Source organism: Microtus pennsylvanicus, chromosome 7 (assembly GCF_037038515.1).
Source record: "Microtus pennsylvanicus isolate mMicPen1 chromosome 7, mMicPen1.hap1, whole genome shotgun sequence".
NCBI lineage: Eukaryota > Metazoa > Chordata > Mammalia > Rodentia > Cricetidae > Microtus > Microtus pennsylvanicus.
Window position 1 is genome coordinate 118,409,215 of NC_134585.1, and position 21,232 is coordinate 118,430,446.

Sequence of the window (21,232 nt, forward strand, 5' to 3'; positions counted from 1 at the left end):
CTCAGGAGCTAGTACCTTTCTCTTTGTCTCTCCCTGTGGAACCTTACAGCTGGCTAGACAAGCAGGTTCTTCTGCTTTGGGGCAGCTCTGCTTTGATGGGAACTGTTGATGCTTGGGGGTAAATGCATGTATATAACCTTCTGCTGCCTGCAAAACAGCCACTAGGATTTTTTTTAATATTTATTTATTTATTATGGACACACTATTCTGTTTGCATATATGTCTGTAGGCCAGAAGAGGACACCAGCCCTCATTACAGATGGTTGTGAGCCACCATGTGGTTGCTGGGAATCGAACTCCGGTCCTTTGGAAGAGCACACAATGCTCTTAACCACTGAGCCATCTCTCCAGCCCCAGGATTTTTTTAAAAAAAAAACAACAACTTTATTTTACGCACATTGGTATAATGATGTCAGATTCTCTTGTATTGGAGCTACAGACAGCTGTGAGCTGCCATGTGGGTGCTGGGAATTGAACCTCTGGAGGAGCAGTCAGTGCTCTTAACCACTGAGCCATCTCTCCAGCCCCCCCACCCACCAGGATTTTGAAGAGGGCATAGTGCCCTAGAATTGTTGAGGTCAGGATAGGGGGACTCAGACTGGGTCATACATAGCAGACTCAAACAGTTGTATCTGCCAAAGGCATGCTAGGCCGAGGAAAGCTACCCAGTGTTGCTGAGTGAAGCCCATGTATGGATGGTGCGGTAGCCTTCTCGTGTCTTTCTTTCGTTCTGATTTGTCCCAGTTTCTACCAAAACCATTTCCTCTCTCATCCTCGGCCTTTCCAGTGCATCGGATAATTCTGTCATCTTAGTCACTGCTTCTCAGCTGTTCAGCATGCTTCTCACTAGTCACACAGCTTTTCCCATTGCTGGTAAATAAATCGCCTCCCTTTATTTCAGAAAATATGACCTCCTTCTAAGCAAAACCTTATTTGTGTAGCTCAGTTTGGCCTAGAAATCAAAGTTATCCTGGTGTCCCAGGAATTAGAGATGTGAAATATCACTCTTAGCTCCATTTGTGACTTTGATGGAGAAATTATATATGTATGTTTATATTATATATTAAAATATTATATATATTAGAAATATATATGTTTTTTGAGACAGGGTTTCTCTGTGGCTTTGGAGCCTGTCCTAGAACTAGCTCTTGTAGAGCAGGCTGGCCTCGAACTCACAGAGATCCGCCTGCCTCTGCCTCCTGAGTGCTGGGATTAAAGGTGTGTGCCACCACTGCCTAGCTTTATATATATATATATATATATATATTTTGAGACAGGGTCTCACTATGTAGCCCTGATTGGCCTAAAACTTGCTACATAGACCAGGCCTGCCTCTCCCTCTGCCTCCTGAGTGCTGGGGTTAAAGGAGGCATGAGCCACCATGCCTGACTCATTTTATTTATTTTAAATTTACTTATTTTTATTTTATGTGCATTGGTGTTTTTCCTGCATGTATATTTGTGTGAGGGTGTTGGATCCCCAGAACTAGAGCCACAGACAGTTTTGAGCTGTCAAGAGGGTGTTGGAATTGAACTCGGGTCCTCTGGAAGAGCAGTCAATGTTCTCAATGTTGAGCCAGCATTCTGGCTCCTTGTTTGATTTTTTTAAGATTTATTTTTATTTAATGTGTATGATTATTTGCCTGCATGTATGATGTATACATGTGCATGCCTGGTGCCCAAGAAGGTCAGAAGAAGGCATTGGATCCCCTAGAACTGGAATTGGATGTTTGTGGGTCACCATGTAGTTGCTGAGGACTGATCGCAGGTTCTCTGCAAGAACAGCAAGTGTTCTTACTGCGGAGCCGTCTCTCTTTCCAGCCCCTTGGATTTTCTTTTGTTTGTGAAACTTTTGTAATTTATATTTGCTATTCATAATAATTACTTCCTGGTGTCATGGGTCCTTAGCCTTACTGAAAAGCCTGCTTGAGCCTACCCATCCTCTTCCTCTTTTTTGCTCTCCAGTCCTTCCCCAGACCCACTTCCAGTCAGCATTTGGGACTGAACTTTGGACCCTGTGCACTCTAGGCAAGTGCTCTACCACAGAACCCCCCCCCCCCCCAGTACACTCCATAATTCCTCCTCACCACAGCAGTTAACTGCCAGCAGTCCGGTTTACACTACTTTCATTTTGCTGCACTTTCCAAAGTAACTAAGGAGCCCACAAAATGAGCTCTCCGGGGTTTTACGTTCACCTTCCCCTGATCAGCAGTGAAACCCAGGCGCCTTGGCAAAGGCTGCACGCTGCACACTCAGCCACCTGACACAGAGCTGCTCTGAGCCCTTCCTCCTCCCATCTTAGACACAGTCCCACTCTCCTCTTACCCACCTGGCACTCTTTCCGGGTTTCTTAACGGCTCCAGTGCCACCTACCCCAGAGTGTGGGTGTTCTCTGTGGTGACAGTCTTGGCTCTTCTCTACGTACAGCCAGACATGTTAACTTTGTGGTTTTTATTACTTTTATTGTTTCCTCAAATCACACAAATGCTAAATCTTCATTTCCTGCTCTAATGTTTGTCCTAAGAAGGCACACTGAAGGTATGTGTTTTTGCTGGGGAGTTTTATTCATATACTGTTTATACAAAAATTACTGAAGGGACCGGTAACATGGCTCATGGCCTTTATCTAAAGACCCTTGTAGGCAGGAGCTGGAGAGATGGCTCAGAGGTTAAGGGCATTGACTGTTCTTCTAGAGGTCCTGAGTTTAATTTTCAGCAACTACATGGTGGTTCACAACTGTCTATAATGGGATCTGGTGCCCTCTTCTGGATGCAGACAGAACACTGTATACATAAAAAACAAACAAACTAAAAAGAAGACCCTTGTACGCAAGCCTTACTGAATTTGATACTTGGATTCCACACGGTAGGAGAGAACCAACTCCCACAAGTTGTTCACTGGTCTCTGAATAAGCACATACCCACCCACGTAGGCACATATGTACACATTACAGGAATATTTTGTTGTTCTTTTTGAACTATTGAGGGCCAGAGCAATGGCTCAGCAATTAAGAGCACTCTTGCAGAAGACCAGTGTTTAGTTTCCAGCACCCACATGGTGGCTCACAACCCTTTGTAATTCCAGTCGCAGTGCATCTGATGCTCTCATCTGATCTCCTTTGGCACAAGGCATACCTACGAAGAACATACGTGCAGGCAAAACACAAAGTAAATCTAAAATTTATTAATTAACTGAAAATTTGTAGCTGTGTGGTGGTAGTGGCAGTGGCACAGGCCTTTAATCCCAGCACTCAGGAGCTAGAGGCACAGGCAGCATATCTCTGAATCTGAGGCCAGCCTGGTCTACATTATAAGTTTTAGGACAGCCAGGGCTACATAGAGAAACCCTGTCTTGAAAAAAACAAACAAAAGACTTGATTAAAATTTTAGCACTTTATGGCTGGGGAGGTAGCTCTATAAAGTGCTTACTAAGTATGCACAAAGCCATGGGTACACTCCCTAGCACCCCATAAAACTGGGTATGGTGGCAATGTGAGCTCAGCTCTCGGGAAGATCAAAAGTTGAAGGTCATCCTCAGGTCCACAACTTCTCCCAGACCAGCTTAGATTGTTTTAAAAACAAGTGTGGAACCCTGGAGAGATGGCTAGGCTGCCAAGAGCAGTGGTACCTAACCATTGGCATCCCAGAAACCAGATGATAAGCCAGCACAGCCATCTCACAAATACCTCTACAGCTCTGAGGAATCTAAGGGCCTCCTCTGGAATCACACGCACAGGAACATGCGCCTGTACATACATCTGCACGTTCATTCACACACGCGCATGCAAGCACACGCACACCAGTCTTTATTTTTTTTTTTTTTATTTTTATTTTTTTTTTTTTTGGTTTTTCGAGACAGGGTTTCTCTGTGGCTTTGGAGCCTGTCCTGGCACTAGCTCTGTAGACCAGGCTGGTCTCGAACTCACAGAGATCCGCCTGCCTCTGCCTCCCGAGTGCTGGGATTAAAGGCGTGCGCCACCACCGCCCGGCCGCACACCAGTCTTTAAAACAGAAGGCCTGGTCAGACAGCTCAGTGAGTAAAGGCCCCTGTTACCACCAAGCCTGATGACCTGAGTTCAAGCCATGGGACCCACCTGGTGGAAGGAGAGAACGATTTTGGCAAGTTGTTCTCTGACCTCCATGTGCTGTGACTCAAGCCCGTGTTTGAGGCTGAGCACACAAGATTAACGTCATCAACACTTTTCTAGATAACTAGGCTTAAAACTCGGGAGCACTAAGGTTGGGCAGAAGGCTCAGAGGTTAACAGTACCGACGGTGCTTCCCGAGGACCCAGGTTAGATTCCCAGCACCCATACGGTGGCTCATAATATCTGTAAATCCAGGTCCAGGGAATCTGAGGCCTTCTTCTGGCCTCCCTAGACACCAGGCATATATGCAGACAAAACACCCATACACATTAAAAATTTTTTTAATCCAATAGAAAAGAAAAAATTAACAAAGGGATGGGAAAGTTGGCTCAGCAGTTAAGAGCACTTGCTGCTCTTGCAGAAAACCCAGGTTCAATTCCCTGCACATACATGGTAACTCACACCCAAGGGATGCAATGCCCTGCTCTGACCTCCATGAGCACCAGACACATACGCAGTACACAGACATACATGTAGGCAAAACACTTGTACACATGTAATAATAAAATAAACCTTAAAACAAAAAAACACAAAGTACCTTTGTATCTTATCCCATTTGATTCACATGACAAGTTTTGTGAGTTTTACAAATAAGGAACCAGGTTGAGAGTTCGTGTCTCACAGATCCAGATTGTAAATATTTGTAGGTCACATATCCCCATTTCGTCTATCCAGCTCTACCACGGTAGCCCAAACTAGTCATACACAATCAGCAAATAAACAGGATAATATTCCAATATTTTTATTAATACAAAAAAGTGCAGGGCTGGAGAGATGGCTCAGAGGTTAAGAGCATTGCCTGCTCTTCCAAAGGTCCTGAGTTCAATTTCCAGCAACCACATGGTGGCTCACAACCATCTGTAATGGGGTCTGATGCCCTTCTCTGGCTTGTAGGCATACACACAGACAGAATATTGTATACATAATAAATAAATAAATACATATTTTTTTAAAAAGTGCAGACACCTAGTTGAGTAACTTGTTCTGATGGCTCTCAGAAACTAAAACTCTGTCCACAGTATTATGTGGCTGTCCATATAATTAATTTTGCCCTTATTATATGCTACCCAGTCTAAATTTGTGTCTACTTACTGTCTTTCAGTAGTGCAAGAGACACTGGAATAGCAGCAACAGTGCCTGGCAGAGGCTAGATATTTCAGTAGAAGTTTGTGGACCAGCTCAAGAGTATCCCAGTCTAGCTTCACTTTGGTACCCTGGACTGGGCTGAAGATTGGTGCGAGCATCTGCTAACTGATGACTCTCTGAATAGACGGCCCAGGGGTTAAGAGAATTTATTTCTCCTGCAGCGGACCTGAATTCAGTTCCCAACATCCGCATGGCAGCTCACAACTCCAGCTCCAGAGATCCAACACCGCTCCTATCTTTCAGATTCCTAAGGCACACGGTGCATGTACATACACTCAGGTACACATATATACACATAAAATAAAAACAAATCTTTTAAACAAATCACTGGTGAGAATGCATCTGTGTGTGTTGCGGGGAAGTCTTTCTGCACTCATTACTTCTGAACTCATGTAAATAAGCGTACCTGGATATGTGGGGAGAGCATACACACAAGGTTGTCAAGACAGTGTGAAAGAAATGAGATATTTCTACCAAGTCTTATTAGGCAACAAATGACAACATTGGCATTTAAAAACAAACAAGCAAACAAAAAACAAACAAACAAAACAGTTTGATTTTAAATCTTCCAGGCGTTTCCCATTTCTTTCTTTCGTGATTTCACTTGATTTAGTGAAGTGGCTTACGTAGGTGATGAAATTGGAAGCTCACGGTACGTAATTTCTCTGTCTTAACTTTTAGGCAGATGAAGGGTGTGAATCTGTTCTTCACCGGGAGAGCAGATCTGTCCTTTTAAAATAGAAAACATTCTGAGGACGCATCCCCTTTCCCATCCAGGAAACGAAACCTCTCAGATCTAGTAAAGGTTTAGCGGGATTAGAGCTACGGATCGGGCTGACCTTCTCGCAGACCCGAGGACCTCAGCTCCGCAGGAGAGCAAGGACGCAGTTTTTGACTTTGCCAGACGTCGGGTCCTGCGCGTGCGCTCAGAAGCCGCGAACCTTTGCAAGGACAGGTCGTAAGCACGGTTTCCGCAACCGACTGCGTTCTTCGGCGCCGCTTCCTCCCGCCGCGAGGATTCCGTAGCTTCCGCTTCCGCTTCGGAGCGTCCTGGAGTCCGAGTGCTACAGCCGCAGGTAGGGAGCTCGCGGCGGGGACTGCGAGCAAAGCGGGTGTGGCGGGAGGGCAGGATTTCGCGTGGCGGCCTGGTCACTAGACACGGACCAAGACTCCTTTCCAAGGTGCAGCGAAAACCTCGTTTTTCAAGTTTTGAGACAGTCTTTATGTAGTCCTGGCATATACTATGTAGACAAGACTGTCCTCGAACTCACGGAGATCCGCCTGCCTCTGCCTCCCGAAGGCTGGGATTAAAGGTGTGCACCTCCACCCTCACCCCCTCCCCGCTTTTAAAATTACCTTTATTTGTTTACTTATTTGTTTGTGCGGCGGGGGGGGGGGAGGTGTGAGAAAGTCAGAACAACTTGCAGGAGCTGGTCCTCTCCTTCCACCATATAGGTCCAGGGCTCGAACTCAGGTCGTCAATCTTGGCTGCAAGTGCCTTTACTTGCTGAGCCATATCGCTGCTCAGTGAGAAGACGGACATTGATAACAATTCGCTTGTACTTTTTCTTTTTTAAAAAGTTTTTTTTTAAAAAAAAATACTTTTTGCATATGCGTGTTTTGCTCGAATGTATGTGTGTGCACCACAGAAGCCAGAAGAGGACGTTTGATCCTCTGGCCTGGAGTTACAGATGGTTGTGAGCTACCATGTGGGTGCTAGGAATCAAACCTGGTTATTAACCACTGAGCCATCTCTCCAGACCTACTTATACTTAGTTGTTGGGTTTTTTTTTAAAGATTTATTTATTTATTACGTATACAGTATTCTGTCTGCATGTATGCCTATGCGTCAAAATAGGACACCAGATTTCTAAGATGAGAAAAATTCCTCCTACCCGTTTCCCCAATAGGTACCTGAGAAGGTTCTATCTCTAGAGCTAATAAAACTGCCTATGGCATGGCAGTGTGTGACTCTGTTGGGCTTCATTTTCTTACTGATTTTCCTGTTTTCCTGTTTCCGTGCTCCTTGTCCAGCCTGTAGGTCCTGAAGAATGAAGATTTGAAAGCGAGGCCATGGCTAAACACCTGAAGTTCATTGCCAGGACTGTGATGGTTCAGGAGGGGAACGTGGAAGGTGCATACAGGACCCTGAACAGGTAAAAAAGAATCAGAGTTTTGCTTGTGGAAATGTAGGATTATCCTTTTCCCAGCTTACCCTCTCATAAACTGTTCCCAGGCTGGTCCCAGCCCAGTGTTGAGGCTTTGGATGCTGTTAGCTCTGCAATTTCTTATTGTAAAAATGAAAATCTTCCCCAAATCAAACTTGGTGGAGCTTTTCCAGCAAGCAGTCATCATCCCTTGATGAACCTGAATTCTCTCCGAGGTTTTGGAAAGAGCCCCTAAGTCTATGCCTGCTTGTGCACATCTGTAATCTTATCCCCTGGGAGATGAAGGCAGGCAGAATTTTGGCTACATCGACTAGACTCTGTCTTAGCTGACCTCTCCCCGTCTCAAAAAAAGAAGCCTAGAAGGAACATGAAGAACAAGAAGAGGCAGAGTGCATGAAAACTAGCTGAGACAGTTTCTGTGGAATATGGCTATTGGGAAAGATAAATTTCTTTGTGATTTTGTTCATCTCATGTAGCTCAGGCTGGCCTAGAATAGGCAATATAGCTAAGGAAAACCTTGACTCCTGATCCTCCTGCCTTTATCTTCCAAGTCCTGAGACTTGTCCATACCACTTATGTACCCGGCTAGAAAAGGTGAATTCTGGTTTGTTCTTGGAGAAACCAGTCAAGATGAGAAGGCATCACAGGTTCAAGGGAGAGTTACAGCATAAGCGAAAATCCATAGGTAGGGGCTGGGGAGATGGCCCCATGGCAGGGAGTGCTTGCTACGGGCTGGGGAGATGGCCCCATGGCAGGGAGTGCTTGCTACGGGCTGGGGAGATGACCCCATGGCAGGGAGTGCTTGCTACGGGCTGGGGAGATGACCCCATGGCAGGGAGTGCTTGCTACGGGCTGGGGAGATGGCCCCATGGCAGGGAGTGCTTGCTACGGGCTGGGGAGATGGCCCCATAGCAGGGAGTGCTTGCTAGGGGTTGGGGAGATGGTTCCATGGCGGAGAGTGCTTGCTAGGGGCTGGGAGATGGCCTCATGGCAGAGAGTGTTTGTTGTTCTTTGAGAGGGCCCAAGTTCAGTTCCTAGCACCTACAACTGATGTCAGAGATCTGATACTCTCTTCTGTCTTCTGCAGGTACCCACACAGATTACATAAACAAAAATATATACATACCTATACTTAAAAAAATGTCATTCCTGGGACTGGAGAGATGACTCAGAGGTTAAGAGCACTGACTACTCTTCCAGAGGTCCTGAGTTCAACTCCCAGCAACCACATGGTGGCACATAACCATCTATAACAAGATCTGGTGCCCTCTTCTGGCCCGCGGGCGTACATGCAGACAGAACACTATATATAATAAATAAATAAATCTTTTTTTTTTTTTTAAAGTCATACCTGGAGAGGAAGGGCTCCCTGGAAATGTATTTGAACACTAGACTGTTGGATAGATAGATAGTTTTGTTGTTTTGGTTTTTTGAGACAGGGTTTCTCTATGTATCTCTGACTGTCCTGGAACTTACTCTGTAGACCAGGCTAGCCTCAAACGGAGATCTACCTGCCTCTGCCTCCCTGATGCTGGGATTAAGTCATGTGCCACCTAATGGTGCCATACTGCTCTATTCTTTTAGGCTTCCCGCGTCTGCATGCCTTATTTACAGTTTTTATTTATTCTTAATTGTGTGTATGTGTGTGGGTATGTGCACTTGAGTGCAGCATTGTTGGAGGCCAGAAGCATTAGTCCCCCCTGGAGCTAGAGATCAGGAAGTCGTGAGCACCGACAAAGGTGCCAGTGAGCCATCTTTCCAGCTGTTTCTTTGTTGTGTTATAGTTTGATTTTGGGGGGGGGTGAGTGGAATGTTGGGGTTTTTTTTGTGTCTCTGCCTGGTCTGGAACTGCCAAGTAGATCAGGCTGGCCTTGAGCTCCCCGGGACCCACCCACTCTGCCTCCAGTGCTGGGTGGGTGCCGCCATGCTTGTCTTCGTTTTAACATGAAGATGGCTTTGAAGAGAGTTTTGTGTAGCTGGCAGGACCCTGCGACCAAGTCCTGCTCCGTTTCACCTGCTGCTCATTTCCAGCAGCATTTGCTGCCTCTGTCCATTCTGTGTAATGGAGTGTGTTCCTCGTTTCTACTTTCAAATTATAAAGCAAACATGAGAAATAAAATTCTTATCATCCCCTGCCTGAAGGTGATGATCTCTTCATTGGCATCAGGTCACAGCCTTATTTAATCATTACTAGGGGTTTGCTTGTTTAAGATTTATTTTTCTTTAATCTCAGCACTTGATCTCTGAGTTCAAGACCAGCGTGGTGAGTTCCAGGACAACCAGGGCTGTGTCTCAAAAAATAAAACAAAAACCAATTTTATTTTATTTTTAATCATGTGTATGTATACCTATGCCATGTGTGTTCGGGTGCCCCCAGAGGAGGTGTGGACTCCCCGTGAGCTGGATTATAATCTTGGGACTACTGAGTTGGCATGACGCTTGCCTGGCACGCTGGCGGCTCCAGGTTTCCTCCTCGGTACTCTCTAAACTGGGTGTGTCGACACACCCTGAGAATTCCAGCACTTAGAAAGGCTCAGAAGTTCAAGGTTGGCCTTACTGTATTGCAAATTTGAGGCCTTCCTGGGATGACCTGAACATGAATTTGATCCCCACTATGTGGATAATGGAACGGGAGAACTGAATCTTGGAAGCTACCTTCTAATCTCCACTAATCCTCTAGCATGTGCATAACACACACTAAATAAATACGATAAAATGCCATCCTTCCTGGTTCTGGGTACTCTCCTAGAGAACCCAGGTTCAATTCTCAGCACCCATCTAGTGGCTCCTAGGGATCTGACCCCACCTTTCAACCTCTGTCAGTGCCGGGCACACACCACTTGCATACACATAAATGAAGGCAAACCCTTACACACATAAAATAATAAAATAAACATCTTAAAGTAGATGCTGTGGGGGCTGGAGAGATGGCTCAGTGGTTAAGAGCACTGGCTGCTGTTTCAGAGGTCAATACCTAGCAACAACATGATGGCTCACAATCATCTATATTGAGATATAGCGCCCTCTTCTGGCCTGCAGGTGTACATGCAAAGCCCTCATACATAAAATATATGTGTAGGTACCTTCTACCATCTGGCCTGGTGTTATTTCAGATCTTGTTCTGAGAACTCTGTTCTCTTTCTTTTTGGGGGGCACTCTTATGTAGCCAAGGTTGGCTTTCAAATTTATCATTTAACCAAGAATAACCTTAAGTTCCTGATCCTCTTGCCACCGTCTCCTAAGTCTGGGATTACAGCTGTGTGCTCTCCCCGTTCTGCCTCTACAGCTCTGGGAGTGGAACCCGGGGCTCCATCCGTACATGCCAGGAAAGCATGCTGCCGGTTTTAAACCACTTTCCCAGCCTAAAAACCTGTTTCCTTTAGAAAATAAGTAAGTACAGAGCAGGGGAGTGGGACTTATACTCTCAGTTCCAGCTCTGGAAAGCGGGAGGCAGGAGGATCTCAAGCGAGAGCTGCACAAACCCTGTCTCATAAAATAAAAAGGACATGAAATACTGTTTTTTTGCTTCAGTTATTAAAAACCAAAGGAAGTTATAAGTTGGTGGGGGACAATTTATATTACCTAAGAAGAGAAATAAAGTATCTAGGGATATAGCTTACTTGGTACGAAGGCATTTGGCTAGCAATAACGTAGAAAATGCCGCATGGTGGCCTGTGTCTGTGACCCTGGCATTCAGAGTGGAAACAGGAGGATCAGGTTATCCTTAGTGACACAGCAAGCCTGAGGCCGAGCTGGGCTCCAAGGAAGGAGGGAGAGAAGGAGAGAGTTGAGGGAAGGAGGAAGACTTGAGTTAGATAGAGGTGTTCAGAAGAATAGATACAGGCCCTGGACTCAGAACCTGCGGTTTGAGCTCTTTAGGCTTCCTTACAAACTTAAAACTGTGACTTGGGAAACAGTGTAGGGACGGATTGGCAGTTCACCATCACTTCAGAAAGCTGCACTGGTGCCAGGCAAAGTGACACAGGACTTTAATCCCAGCACTCGGGAGGCAGAGTTTCAGGCCAGCCTGGTCTACTGAGTGAGCTCTCGGCCAGCCGGGACTGTTAGAAGACTGGTTAGGGTGGTGCTTGTTTGTAATCCCAGCCTGCACAAGAGAGCGGGCAGGACAGTAAGGAGTTCAAGGTTGTCCTTGGCTGTGTGTTACAGCAGAGGCCAGCCTGAGGTATTTAAGACGCTGTCTCAAAAACAACAAAAAAGCTGCACTTTTAGTATAAAAATATATTTGCAAAGTGGAAGAAAGCTGCGTTTCTATTTTTTTTTTTTAAGTCTTGGAATGTTACAGAAATGTCTTATAAGTTGTATTTTAGTCTGGGGGGCAAAGTGGGCAAATACTTTGGTCTTAGTGAACTTTTCTAGGCAAGAACTTGTGAGCTCACACCTGCGAGTGGAGGCCTGGAGGGCCCGGTCCTCCCTGCCAGCCCAGTGCAGTTTCCTGACTCAGCTACCTTCACGCTTCCTTTCCTCTCCTCGGCTCTTCTCTGCTGTCTTCCCTTTGGGTCACCGTTCTATACACCTGTCTCACTCCAGTCTTCTCAGCTTTCTGACGGTTGTGGTTTAAAAATAAGTCACTCATTCTGTGATCTGATTACAGTAGTCGCCAGTGAGGAGAGAGGCTGTGTTGGGAGCACAGGGAACCAGCCTTACAAAGGAAAAGCGTGGCTGGCCTGGGAGACTGCCGCAAAATGCCTGTTATATAATGGGCTCATCAGAGCCCTGAGATGAGGCTATGGAGAGTGGGGGTTGCTAGGAAGCCTTGTGTGATTGGCTGGCCCCCAAACTAGGAAAGACAAGCACACTGGAAGCGTGCCCGGTTGACCCCTTTTCCTCCTGATGGGCCCGCTTCTGGGCTCCTGTCTACACGCCGGTTGACGTAGGCTGGTTACACTGACATGTGAATCCGCCACCCCCAGCTTCCCCTTGTGAGCAGCACAGCTCCTTTACATAATCAGTTGAATTTTACTAAAACTGGCAGCTGGTTTCCCCTTCATGTAAGGTTGCCAGGCACCAGAACTCCAAGCTGATCTGTTTACACTAAGCTCTTGGTGTGCTAGCCCTTGAACTGCCTTTGCAAACAGAAGAGGCACTAGTAACACCTTCCCCAGAGTGCTACCATGGAGCTACATCCTCGCCCTCTGAACTGGGAACTAGAGCCAGGGGCCCTCTACCACTAAACTACACCAACAGCCCTATTGCTATTACTTGAATTCTTTGGGTTTTTGTTTTATGTGGTTGGTTTTAGGGTTTTTTGAGACAAGGTCTCATGTATCCTAGGCTGGCTGTGTGTAACTTTGAACACCTGCCCTTCAGGTGTGCAACACCACTCTGGGCTACGTGGTACTGGGGATCAAACCCAGGGCTCCTTTCACACTAGGCAGGCATTCTACCCACCTAGCTACATCGCAAGCCCCATACTTCTTGAGTTCTACTACAAAGCTTGGTCTACGTCCTTGCCTATTAGAAAAGTTGAATAAGTGCTTCTATAGCGTGCGTGCGTGCGTATGTGTGTGTTCCTGTGAGTCTCATGTAGGTGTGTTTGGAGGCCAGAAGACAGATCGGAGACCTTCCTCCAGCCCCATTCACCTCTTGTTGCTCGTTTGAAATTGGGTCTGTCTCAGTAGGCTGAGCTGTCTGCCTCCTTCAGTGCGGGGATTACAAGTGGGTACCTACAAGTGGTTACCACTGTGCCCATTCTTTTTACATGGATTCTGGGAATGGAACTCAGGTCCTGTGTCAACTCAGCTATCTTCCCGGCCTAATCTGTGCTTTTAAATTTTTTTCTTTTTTGTTTGGTTGTTTGAGACAAGGTCTCACTGTGTAGTCCTGGCTAGTTTTCAGCTCACTGCATAAGTCAGCCTGGCCTTGAACTCAGAGCGATCCACTTGCTTTGCCTCCCGAGTGCTGTGCAGGATTAAGGTGTGCGGGATTAAGGTGTACGCCACCATACTACCATACTCTTGGTTTCGTCTCCAGCACTAAGGCAAAGAGAAATGCCTGGATACTGAGATGATTCCTTTCTTCTGTGCACCTCATCTTCTTGGCTTCCATTTTCTCTTTCCCCTGGTTAAGAAGCCTCACCCAGACAGTGGCGCACGCCTTTAATCCCAGCACTCGGGAGGCAGAGGCAGGCGGATCTCTGTGAGTTCAAGACCAGCCTGGTCTACAGAGCTAGTTCCAGGACAGGCTCCAAAGCCACAGAGAAACCCTGTCTCGAAAAACCAAAAAAAAAAAATTTTTTTTTGCCTGGGTTTATTTCGTACTTGTTTAGCAAGTGCTCTAAACTACTGAGCTATGTGCCTTTTATTTATTTACTGATTTTTACTTTAAAGCAGGATCTAAGTAGACCAGGCTGATGAAACTTGAGATCCTCTTGCATGAGCTTCCCAAGTCCTGGGCTGACAGATGCACCACCACCACATTCTTAATTCAGAGAGGAAGGAGCCGCATTTCTCACTAAGATGGATAGGAGTTACTTTGATGTTTTGTTTTAATCTAGAACGCCTCACGACTTTGTGGGTCATCCTTGCGCCGGGCCATGCTGATCTTCTCTGTATCATTCCAGTTATAGTATATGTCCTGCCAAAGCAAACACTTCTTTAATTACGAATGACTTACCTATTTGTGGTATGTTTTGGTTTTGGTTTTTGAGACAGGCCTTCCTGTGTCGCCCTAATTGGCCTCCAGCTCACAGAGATCTGCCTGCTTCTGCTTCCATATACACGGCTTTGTGTGTAGTTTCTGAAAGGCCCTGTGCAGAGGGGGCCACTGTTCCCGTGGGACGCTGCCAGGTAGCTCAGGGGTGTTGTGCTAGTCAAAAGTCCGGGAGCATGACGGACTGTAAGCTCCCAAGAGGAAGAACTTTTTAAATTGATCTCGCATGTGCTTACTGTAGCCTCTGGCAAGACATCGGGACTATGTTACCACTTCCCACTGTAATTTTTCACACACAAGTTTTCCTTGTCTGTTGACTTCTGTTGGGCTGTGTACTGGCAAAGGACAGTGATGAGCCTCAGATCTAACTAACTTCATTGCTGTCTTTGTACAGAATCCTCACTACCGATGGGCTTACTGAGGTCATAAAGCAGCGGCGTTTCTATGAGAAGCCCTGCCGCCGCCGCCAGCGGGAGAGCTATGAAACATGCCGGAGGATCTACAACATGGAAATGGCTCGAAAGATTAACTTCTTGATGCGGAAGAACCGGGCAGACCCATGGCTGGGCTGCTAAGCCCACGTTAGTTCTGTGTCTGACTGTTCTTACACAACCACAATCTCTGTTACCTTTCTCTACAATAAACTCGATCACACGTGAACAAGAAGGCGAACATATAGAAGCTATCTCACTAGTCCACAATGGACCCTTTTATTGAAAGGAAGAAAAGCTAATAAAAAAATGGAATAGGTGCAGTAATGTTGGTTGCTAGTCTAGGAGAGGGGCCGATCAGGAGTTATAGGTAATGGGTACAGTTTCTGTTTATAAAGATTTGTTTTAAAAAATGTATATTAGGGTTGGAAAGATGACTCAGCAGTTTAGAGTTTGCTGCTTTTTTCAAAGAGGACCTTGTTTTGGTTCCAATACCTTCTCTGGGTGCTTCTCACTGCACCTCCAGTTCCAGGGGCTCTCTCGCCACCTTCTGGCCATGTGGATGTAGTACACATACTTGGAACCTTTTTTTTTTTTTTTTTTGGTCTTTCAAGGCAGGGTTTCTGTGTAAAAGACTTTATACACAGGGAATATAAATAAAATTTTAGTGGCTGTGGGGCTGGAGAGCTGGCTTGGCTCTTTAAGAGTACTGGCTGCTCTTTCAGAGGCCCTGGCTTCAGTGCCTGACACCTGCCTAATGGCTCACAACTGTAACGCCAGTTCCAAGGGAGTTTCTCTTTCTTTTAAATTTCATTTTACATTCCAACCACAGTTATCCCTCCCATCTCTCCTCTCACCCACCATAGGGCTCCCATGGGGAGTCAACAAAGTCTGGGGAGTTTCTTTTCTGACCCCCACAGTACATAGATAGATACATAAGCCAAATACTCTTCAGATTAAGTAAGTGAATGTACTTAATATTACCAAGTGGTATACTTGGTTAAATTGTGGTTTTGGTTTTGTTGTTTTTTGACTTCTTGACACAGAATTTTACTGTGTAGACCAGAGTGACCTCAGACTCACAGATCCATCTGCCTCTGCCTCCTCAGTGCTGGGATTGATGATGTGCACCACCACACCCAGCTACATTTGTATGCTTTTAGAATTTTAAAGCCCCTTTTCAGCGTCTAGGGGAGGCAAGGAAAAGTTCCAGCTATAAAAAATATACTGCATTTCCTACCCAATTTTTAAGAGCCCAAAGCAAGTCTCACTGGGAATGCAGAAGAGACTACCTAGTAAGCTACCCTTCACCTTTGAGTGGAGAAGTATGTAGATATTCTCACTAAATTCTAGAATACAGAACTACTAAACTAGTGCGAAAGAATCCCAAGAACAAACCTAAGAAGGCTAACTCCTGATTCTGTCCTTGAGCTTTCCTGAGGTGTGAGTGTGTGTGTGCGCGCGCGCAGGCGCGTGTGTGTGTGTGTGTGTGTGTGCGCGCGCGCAGGCGTGTGTGTGTGTGTGTGTGTGTGTGTGCGCGTGCACACTAGTGTGATAGTGCAGTAACGCACAGTAAGGAGAGAGTAGACGTGCTCAGGGAGAGGTGCAGTGGCAGGACCGGAGTGTGCAGTGCGTGTAGGGCCGAACTGGAAGGTCAAGTCCAGCAAACTGTTACTGGGCTTGTGGATAATTCTAATTCCTGCTAGAGCTGAACCTTTGTCCTGTGTGCACTGGGCCTCTGGTTGGAGGGTCCCACTGTCAGCACCTTCCCACAGCACGCCTTCTGTTCCCTCTGCTGCCGTCTCCTGACTGGAGCACCTTCAGTGGTCTGGGAGTTGACCCCAGCCTCTGGAAGAAGGCAAAGAAGAGGCGGGAAGTCTAGCTGCCTCTCTCCCGGGACACTGCCTTCTCGGCATGGACTTAAGGGATAGAATTCAGGACTAGTGTGTAGACATTGCTCCCTTGTGGTGAAAGGCATTGTTTTAGATTTCTAGCCTTCACTTTATTTTTGAGTTAGGGTTTTAGGGTAACCCAAGCTGGCCCCAGACTTGCAGTCTGCCTGCCTTTTCCTCTCCAGCTGATGCTACAGGTTTGTCCCTTCTCTAGTGGCTGATGCTGCTGAGCCCTTTCATGAGTTTATTCCTCCCTTGAAGTGTTCAAGTCCTTAGCCACCTCTAAAAGTAATTTTTGGCCTCTGAGTTGGAGTTTCTTTCATTCTCTTGAGAAGGTCTCTCATCAGATGCCTGGCATGCGGATGTTGCCGCCCACTCTGTGGGCTGCCTTTTTATTCTGTTGATCATTTCCTTTGATGCTTGTATGTTTGTTGTGACATGGCCTCCACTGGCTTGGAACTTGCCATCCTCCTGTCCCAGCCTCCCAAGGACAGGGATTACTGGCATCTGCTACCATGCCCAGGCAAATGCACAGTTTTCCATATCCATGAAGTACAGTTTGCTTTGTTGCCTTTGATGTCATAGCCAAGAATTCATTGCCAAGTCGAGTGTAATGAAGACTAACCCTGCTGTCTTCTAAGAGTTTTATAAATTTCTGCTCTTAATTTTAGTGTAGTTTTTAAAATGTAGGTCTTTGAGCCATTCAAATAAATGAGAATTTAACTACATTAGTGGGGTGTTGGGTTTCAATATCCCTTGTAGCCCAGACTGACCTCAATCCCAATATGTAATTGAGATTGGTTTTACATACCTAATCTTCCTGCATCCAACTCCATGTTTGCAAACAAAAACTTAAAAAAAAAATTGAGACAGGGCCTCATTGTAAAGCCTTGGCTGTCCCTGGAACATACTTTGTAGAACATACTGGCCTGGAACCTGGAAATCTGCCTGCTTCTGTGAGTGCCGAGACTGAAGGCATATATCACCACCGCCTGCCCCAAAATTAACTTTTAAAAGTGACATTTATTTATTTACTCTGTGCGATCATGGTACAGCACACAGTCGGAAGTCAAAGGACAGGGTTCAGGACTTGGTTCTCTCCTTCCACCTTATGGGTCCTGAGGATCAAATGCAGGTTGCCAGAATTAGTGGTGATCTTACCAACCCCTACATGAACTAAAATTACAAGTTCTCTTCTTGGTGGTAAACTCATCAGAAAATGCAGAGATTTCCTAGAAAGATGGGAATTAGAATTTTCCAGTAGCATGAGGTGTTTTTGGAGTTCCTACCCCCTCCACGATATAAAAGTTTATTAGGGGCCGGAGAGTTGGTTCAGCAATTAGAGCATGAGCTGCTCTTCCAGAGGGCCCAGGTTCAATTCCCAGCACCCATATGACAGCCCACACCTGTCTGTAAGTCCAGTTCCAGGGGGCCCTATACTCTCATGCAGTCAAAACACCAATGCATATAAATAAAATTTAAAGGAAAGTTTGTTGACTGACTAAAGAGGGAGGTTCTTGCTGTATTGTTCAGGCTGGCCTAGACTCCTGGGCTCAAGTAATATGCCGACCTCAGTCTCCTGTGTAGTAGATCCCAGCCCTTAGTACAGGCACGGGGCACCGTGCCCAGCTAAAAGCTAGGTACAATCAGAGGTTAAGAGCATTGCCTGCTCTTCCAAAGGTCCTGAGTTCAATTCCCAGCAACCACATGGTGGCTCACAACCATCTATAATGAGGTCTGGTGCCCTCTTCTGGCCTTCAGGCATACAGACAGACAGAATATTGTATACATAATAAATAAATAAATATTTATTTAAAAAAAAAGAAAGAAAAATACAAACTTAAACACACTTTCCCTGCCAGGGTAACATGACAGAACAGAAGGAAACCTGCCTTTTTGAGTGACATGGTGGGGGGAGCAGGATCACACCGCACAGCCTCCCATCTACAGCTCCTAGTCCCAGCACATCACAAAACACAGGCTGTTGATAGAGCAACTTCATTCGGGAACGCCGATCAGCACGGGTTAGCTGTACAGACTACTCCCTATGCGGCCCAACCCAAAGGAGCCGCTTACTATGTGGGTGGGGTCCTTCTCACTTCGGCCTCAGCTCAGCGTCTGTGCCCGTTGTTCACTGCACGTGAGTAAAGTGGGAGACCGAGCGCAAGTTTTCAAGTGTGAGGCTGCTGCCTGCAGCGTGCAGTTTTCAGACAATACACCTGTTCTTGGCTAGCTTCCAATCTTAGTTCTCACAAGAATCAGACAAAAAAAAAGACCTTGGGAGGTTCCGGTGACCTAGCTAAACGCATCCAGAAGGTCGGGATTGTTGGGAAATATGGGACCCACTATGTTGCCTCCCTCCGGAAAATGGTGAAGAAAATTGAAATCAGCCAGCACTCCAACTACACGTGCTCCTTCTGTGGCAAGACCAAAATGAAGAGACAACTGTCGGCATCTGGCGCTGTGGTTCCTGCATGAAAACAGTGGCTGGTGGGGCCTGGACCTCAACACTCTGCCGTCACAGTGAAGTCTGCCATCAGAAGACTGAAGGAACTGAAAGCCCAGCAGAAGAGACCCAAGCCTACTCAACAGCCAACTAAATAAATGGGTTAATTTAAGTTAAAAAAAAAAAAGTACTTGGGGCCGGGCAATGGTGGCACACGCCTTTAATCCCAGCACTTGGGAGGCAGAGGCAGGCGGATCTCTGTGAGTTCGAGACCAGCCTGCTCTACAGAGCAGTTCCAGGATAGGCTCCAAAGCAACAGAGAAAACCCTGTCTCGAAAAACCAAAAAAAGAAAAAAAAAGTACTTGGTAACAGTGCTGGAAATTTCTCAAGAATAAAGTGGGTTTTCCGGCCAAAATGTGTTTTGATTAATGTATTCCAATTTTTCAGTTATTTGTAAATTTCTTGCAGTGTTTTGAAACAGGGTCTCACTGTGTGGTCTTCACCTCACAGAGATCTGACTGCCTCTGCCACTCAGGGGCTGGGATTAAAAGCCTGAGCCAACACGCCCTGCCTTCTTTCAATGCTTTTTAACAAACTGGGTTCAATTTTCTATGGGGAATGTTTTTAGTAGAACTGATTTTATTTTCTGTATTTAATCAGGTGAGTTTAAAATAAATATTAGTCTCTCAGTTCCGGGCTGTGATTCCTCCATATAGTTTTTCTGAATTGTTTCTTCCATTAGGAAACCACAAAAGGAGACAGGCGCCGTGACACACACAGATAGTCCCAACTACTCAAACTGAAGAACGAGGACCACTTACACCCAGGAACTCACCAGTCTGGAGAAAACAGCCCTTAAATGGAGAAGGGGGAAACAGGAATCCCCTCTTCAATAGGGTACCAGGCGGGTTAAATAATGTATTAACACACACTAGCCTGGGGCCTGGGATAAGGAACAGGTGTGGATGAGTAGAACAGAGTACAGAATAAGCTCATACATGGTCAGATTGTTGATATCATTGTAGCGTGGGCATCACACCCAGGGTCTGAGCCAAGCTAGGCAAGTGCAATGACCACTGAGCTGCAGCCCAAGTCTGGTTTGCTGACTTAAATGTTTCCTTTAAAATCTGGGTATGGGGGCCTGGAGAGATGGCTCAGCGGTTAAGAGCATTGCCTGCTCTTCCAAAGGTCCTGAGTTCAATTCCCAGCAACCACATGGTGGCTCACAACCATCCGTAAAGAGGTCTGGTGCCCTCTTCTGGCCTGCAGGCATACACACAGACAGAACATTGTATAATAATAAATAAATATTAAGAAAAGAAAGAAAAATAAAATCTGTGTATATGTGCATGTGGCGGTGTGAAGACAACTCCTAGGAGTCTGTTTTCTCCTGCCTCCTGGGATCCTGGAATGAAAGTCAGGCCATTATCAGATACCGCTGCTCACAGAGCTGGCCTTCAGCTGATATTTTTAAAATTTTATTTTTATTTATGTGCGTGCTTGAACATATGTGCATGTGTGTATGCAAAAAAAAAAACCCCACCTCTTTCTGTCCCTCTCTGCCCTCATCTGATTTTTGACAAGGCTATCAAAGCTATTCCAAGGGGGAAAGGACAGCCTGAGAGCTGGGTTTGGTGGTTCAGGCCTGTAATCTCAGTTTTTAAGAAATGAAGATGGCCCAGGTGGTGGTGGTATACACTTTTAGTTCCAGCACTTAGGAGGTAAAGGCAAATAGATCTGAGTTTGAGGCCAGCCTGGTCTACATAGTGTGTTCCAGGACAGTCAGGGTGACACAGAGAAACCCTGTCTCAAAGAAAGAAAGAAATAAACAACGAGAAAAGAAATGGAGGTAGGAACATAAGGAGTTCAAGGTCATCCTCCACTGGAGGTGGAGTTTGGAGTCAGCCTAGGTGACACGAGACCATCTCAAAACAAGACAAATAATGGTATTTGGAAAACTGGGTATTCATAGGAATAAAACTGCTGTTGAAGCTGGGCGTGGTGGCACGTGCTGTAGACCAGAAGTAATTCACCTGACTGCATTTTTATCTGATATCCACTCCTCCCACCTTTCCCAGAGGAACTTCCATTCTTTAAAAAAATTGTTTTCCTATTGCATTTTTGGGGGTGTAGTGGGGGACATGCCATGGTAGACAAATTTTTATTAAGTACTTAATTGTGCGAGTGTTACGTATTTAAGATATATCAGTGAACTACGGAGTCAGAGGGTAGGTACTAAGCTGAAGTAAACTTGTATGAATATGATAGATGATGCTACACACGTACAGTAAGAAAAGGGAACTAGCAATCAAGAGTGTCAGAAAGGTTTCCCT

At 45.9% G+C, this 21,232-nt stretch overlaps 1 protein-coding gene and 1 non-coding gene across 4 annotated transcripts; one reads left to right on the forward strand and one right to left on the reverse strand.

The window, feature by feature from the left end:
- Positions 1–6,210: 6,210 nt before the first annotated feature.
- Positions 6,211–14,879, forward strand: Mrps21 (mitochondrial ribosomal protein S21). 3 transcript variants are annotated; one of them, XM_075978129.1, is made up of 3 exons: positions 6,211–6,368; positions 7,327–7,448; positions 14,524–14,879. In XM_075978129.1, exons 2-3 carry the CDS (start codon positions 7,366–7,368, stop codon positions 14,702–14,704), a joined length of 264 nt encoding a protein of 87 aa, XP_075834244.1. In that variant the 5' UTR covers positions 6,211–6,368; positions 7,327–7,365; the 3' UTR covers positions 14,705–14,879. The 3 variants fall into 3 exon arrangements, with proteins under 3 accessions (XP_075834244.1, XP_075834245.1, XP_075834246.1); XM_075978130.1 differs by lacking the exon at positions 6,211–6,368 and adding an exon at positions 6,386–6,473; XM_075978131.1 differs by lacking the exon at positions 6,211–6,368 and adding an exon at positions 6,489–6,605.
- On the reverse strand, positions 13,965–14,068 carry LOC142855241 (U6 spliceosomal RNA). The gene has a single exon (XR_012911496.1). It is a non-coding gene; the product is annotated as a U6 spliceosomal RNA (small nuclear RNA).
- Positions 14,880–21,232: the final 6,353 nt, after the last annotated feature.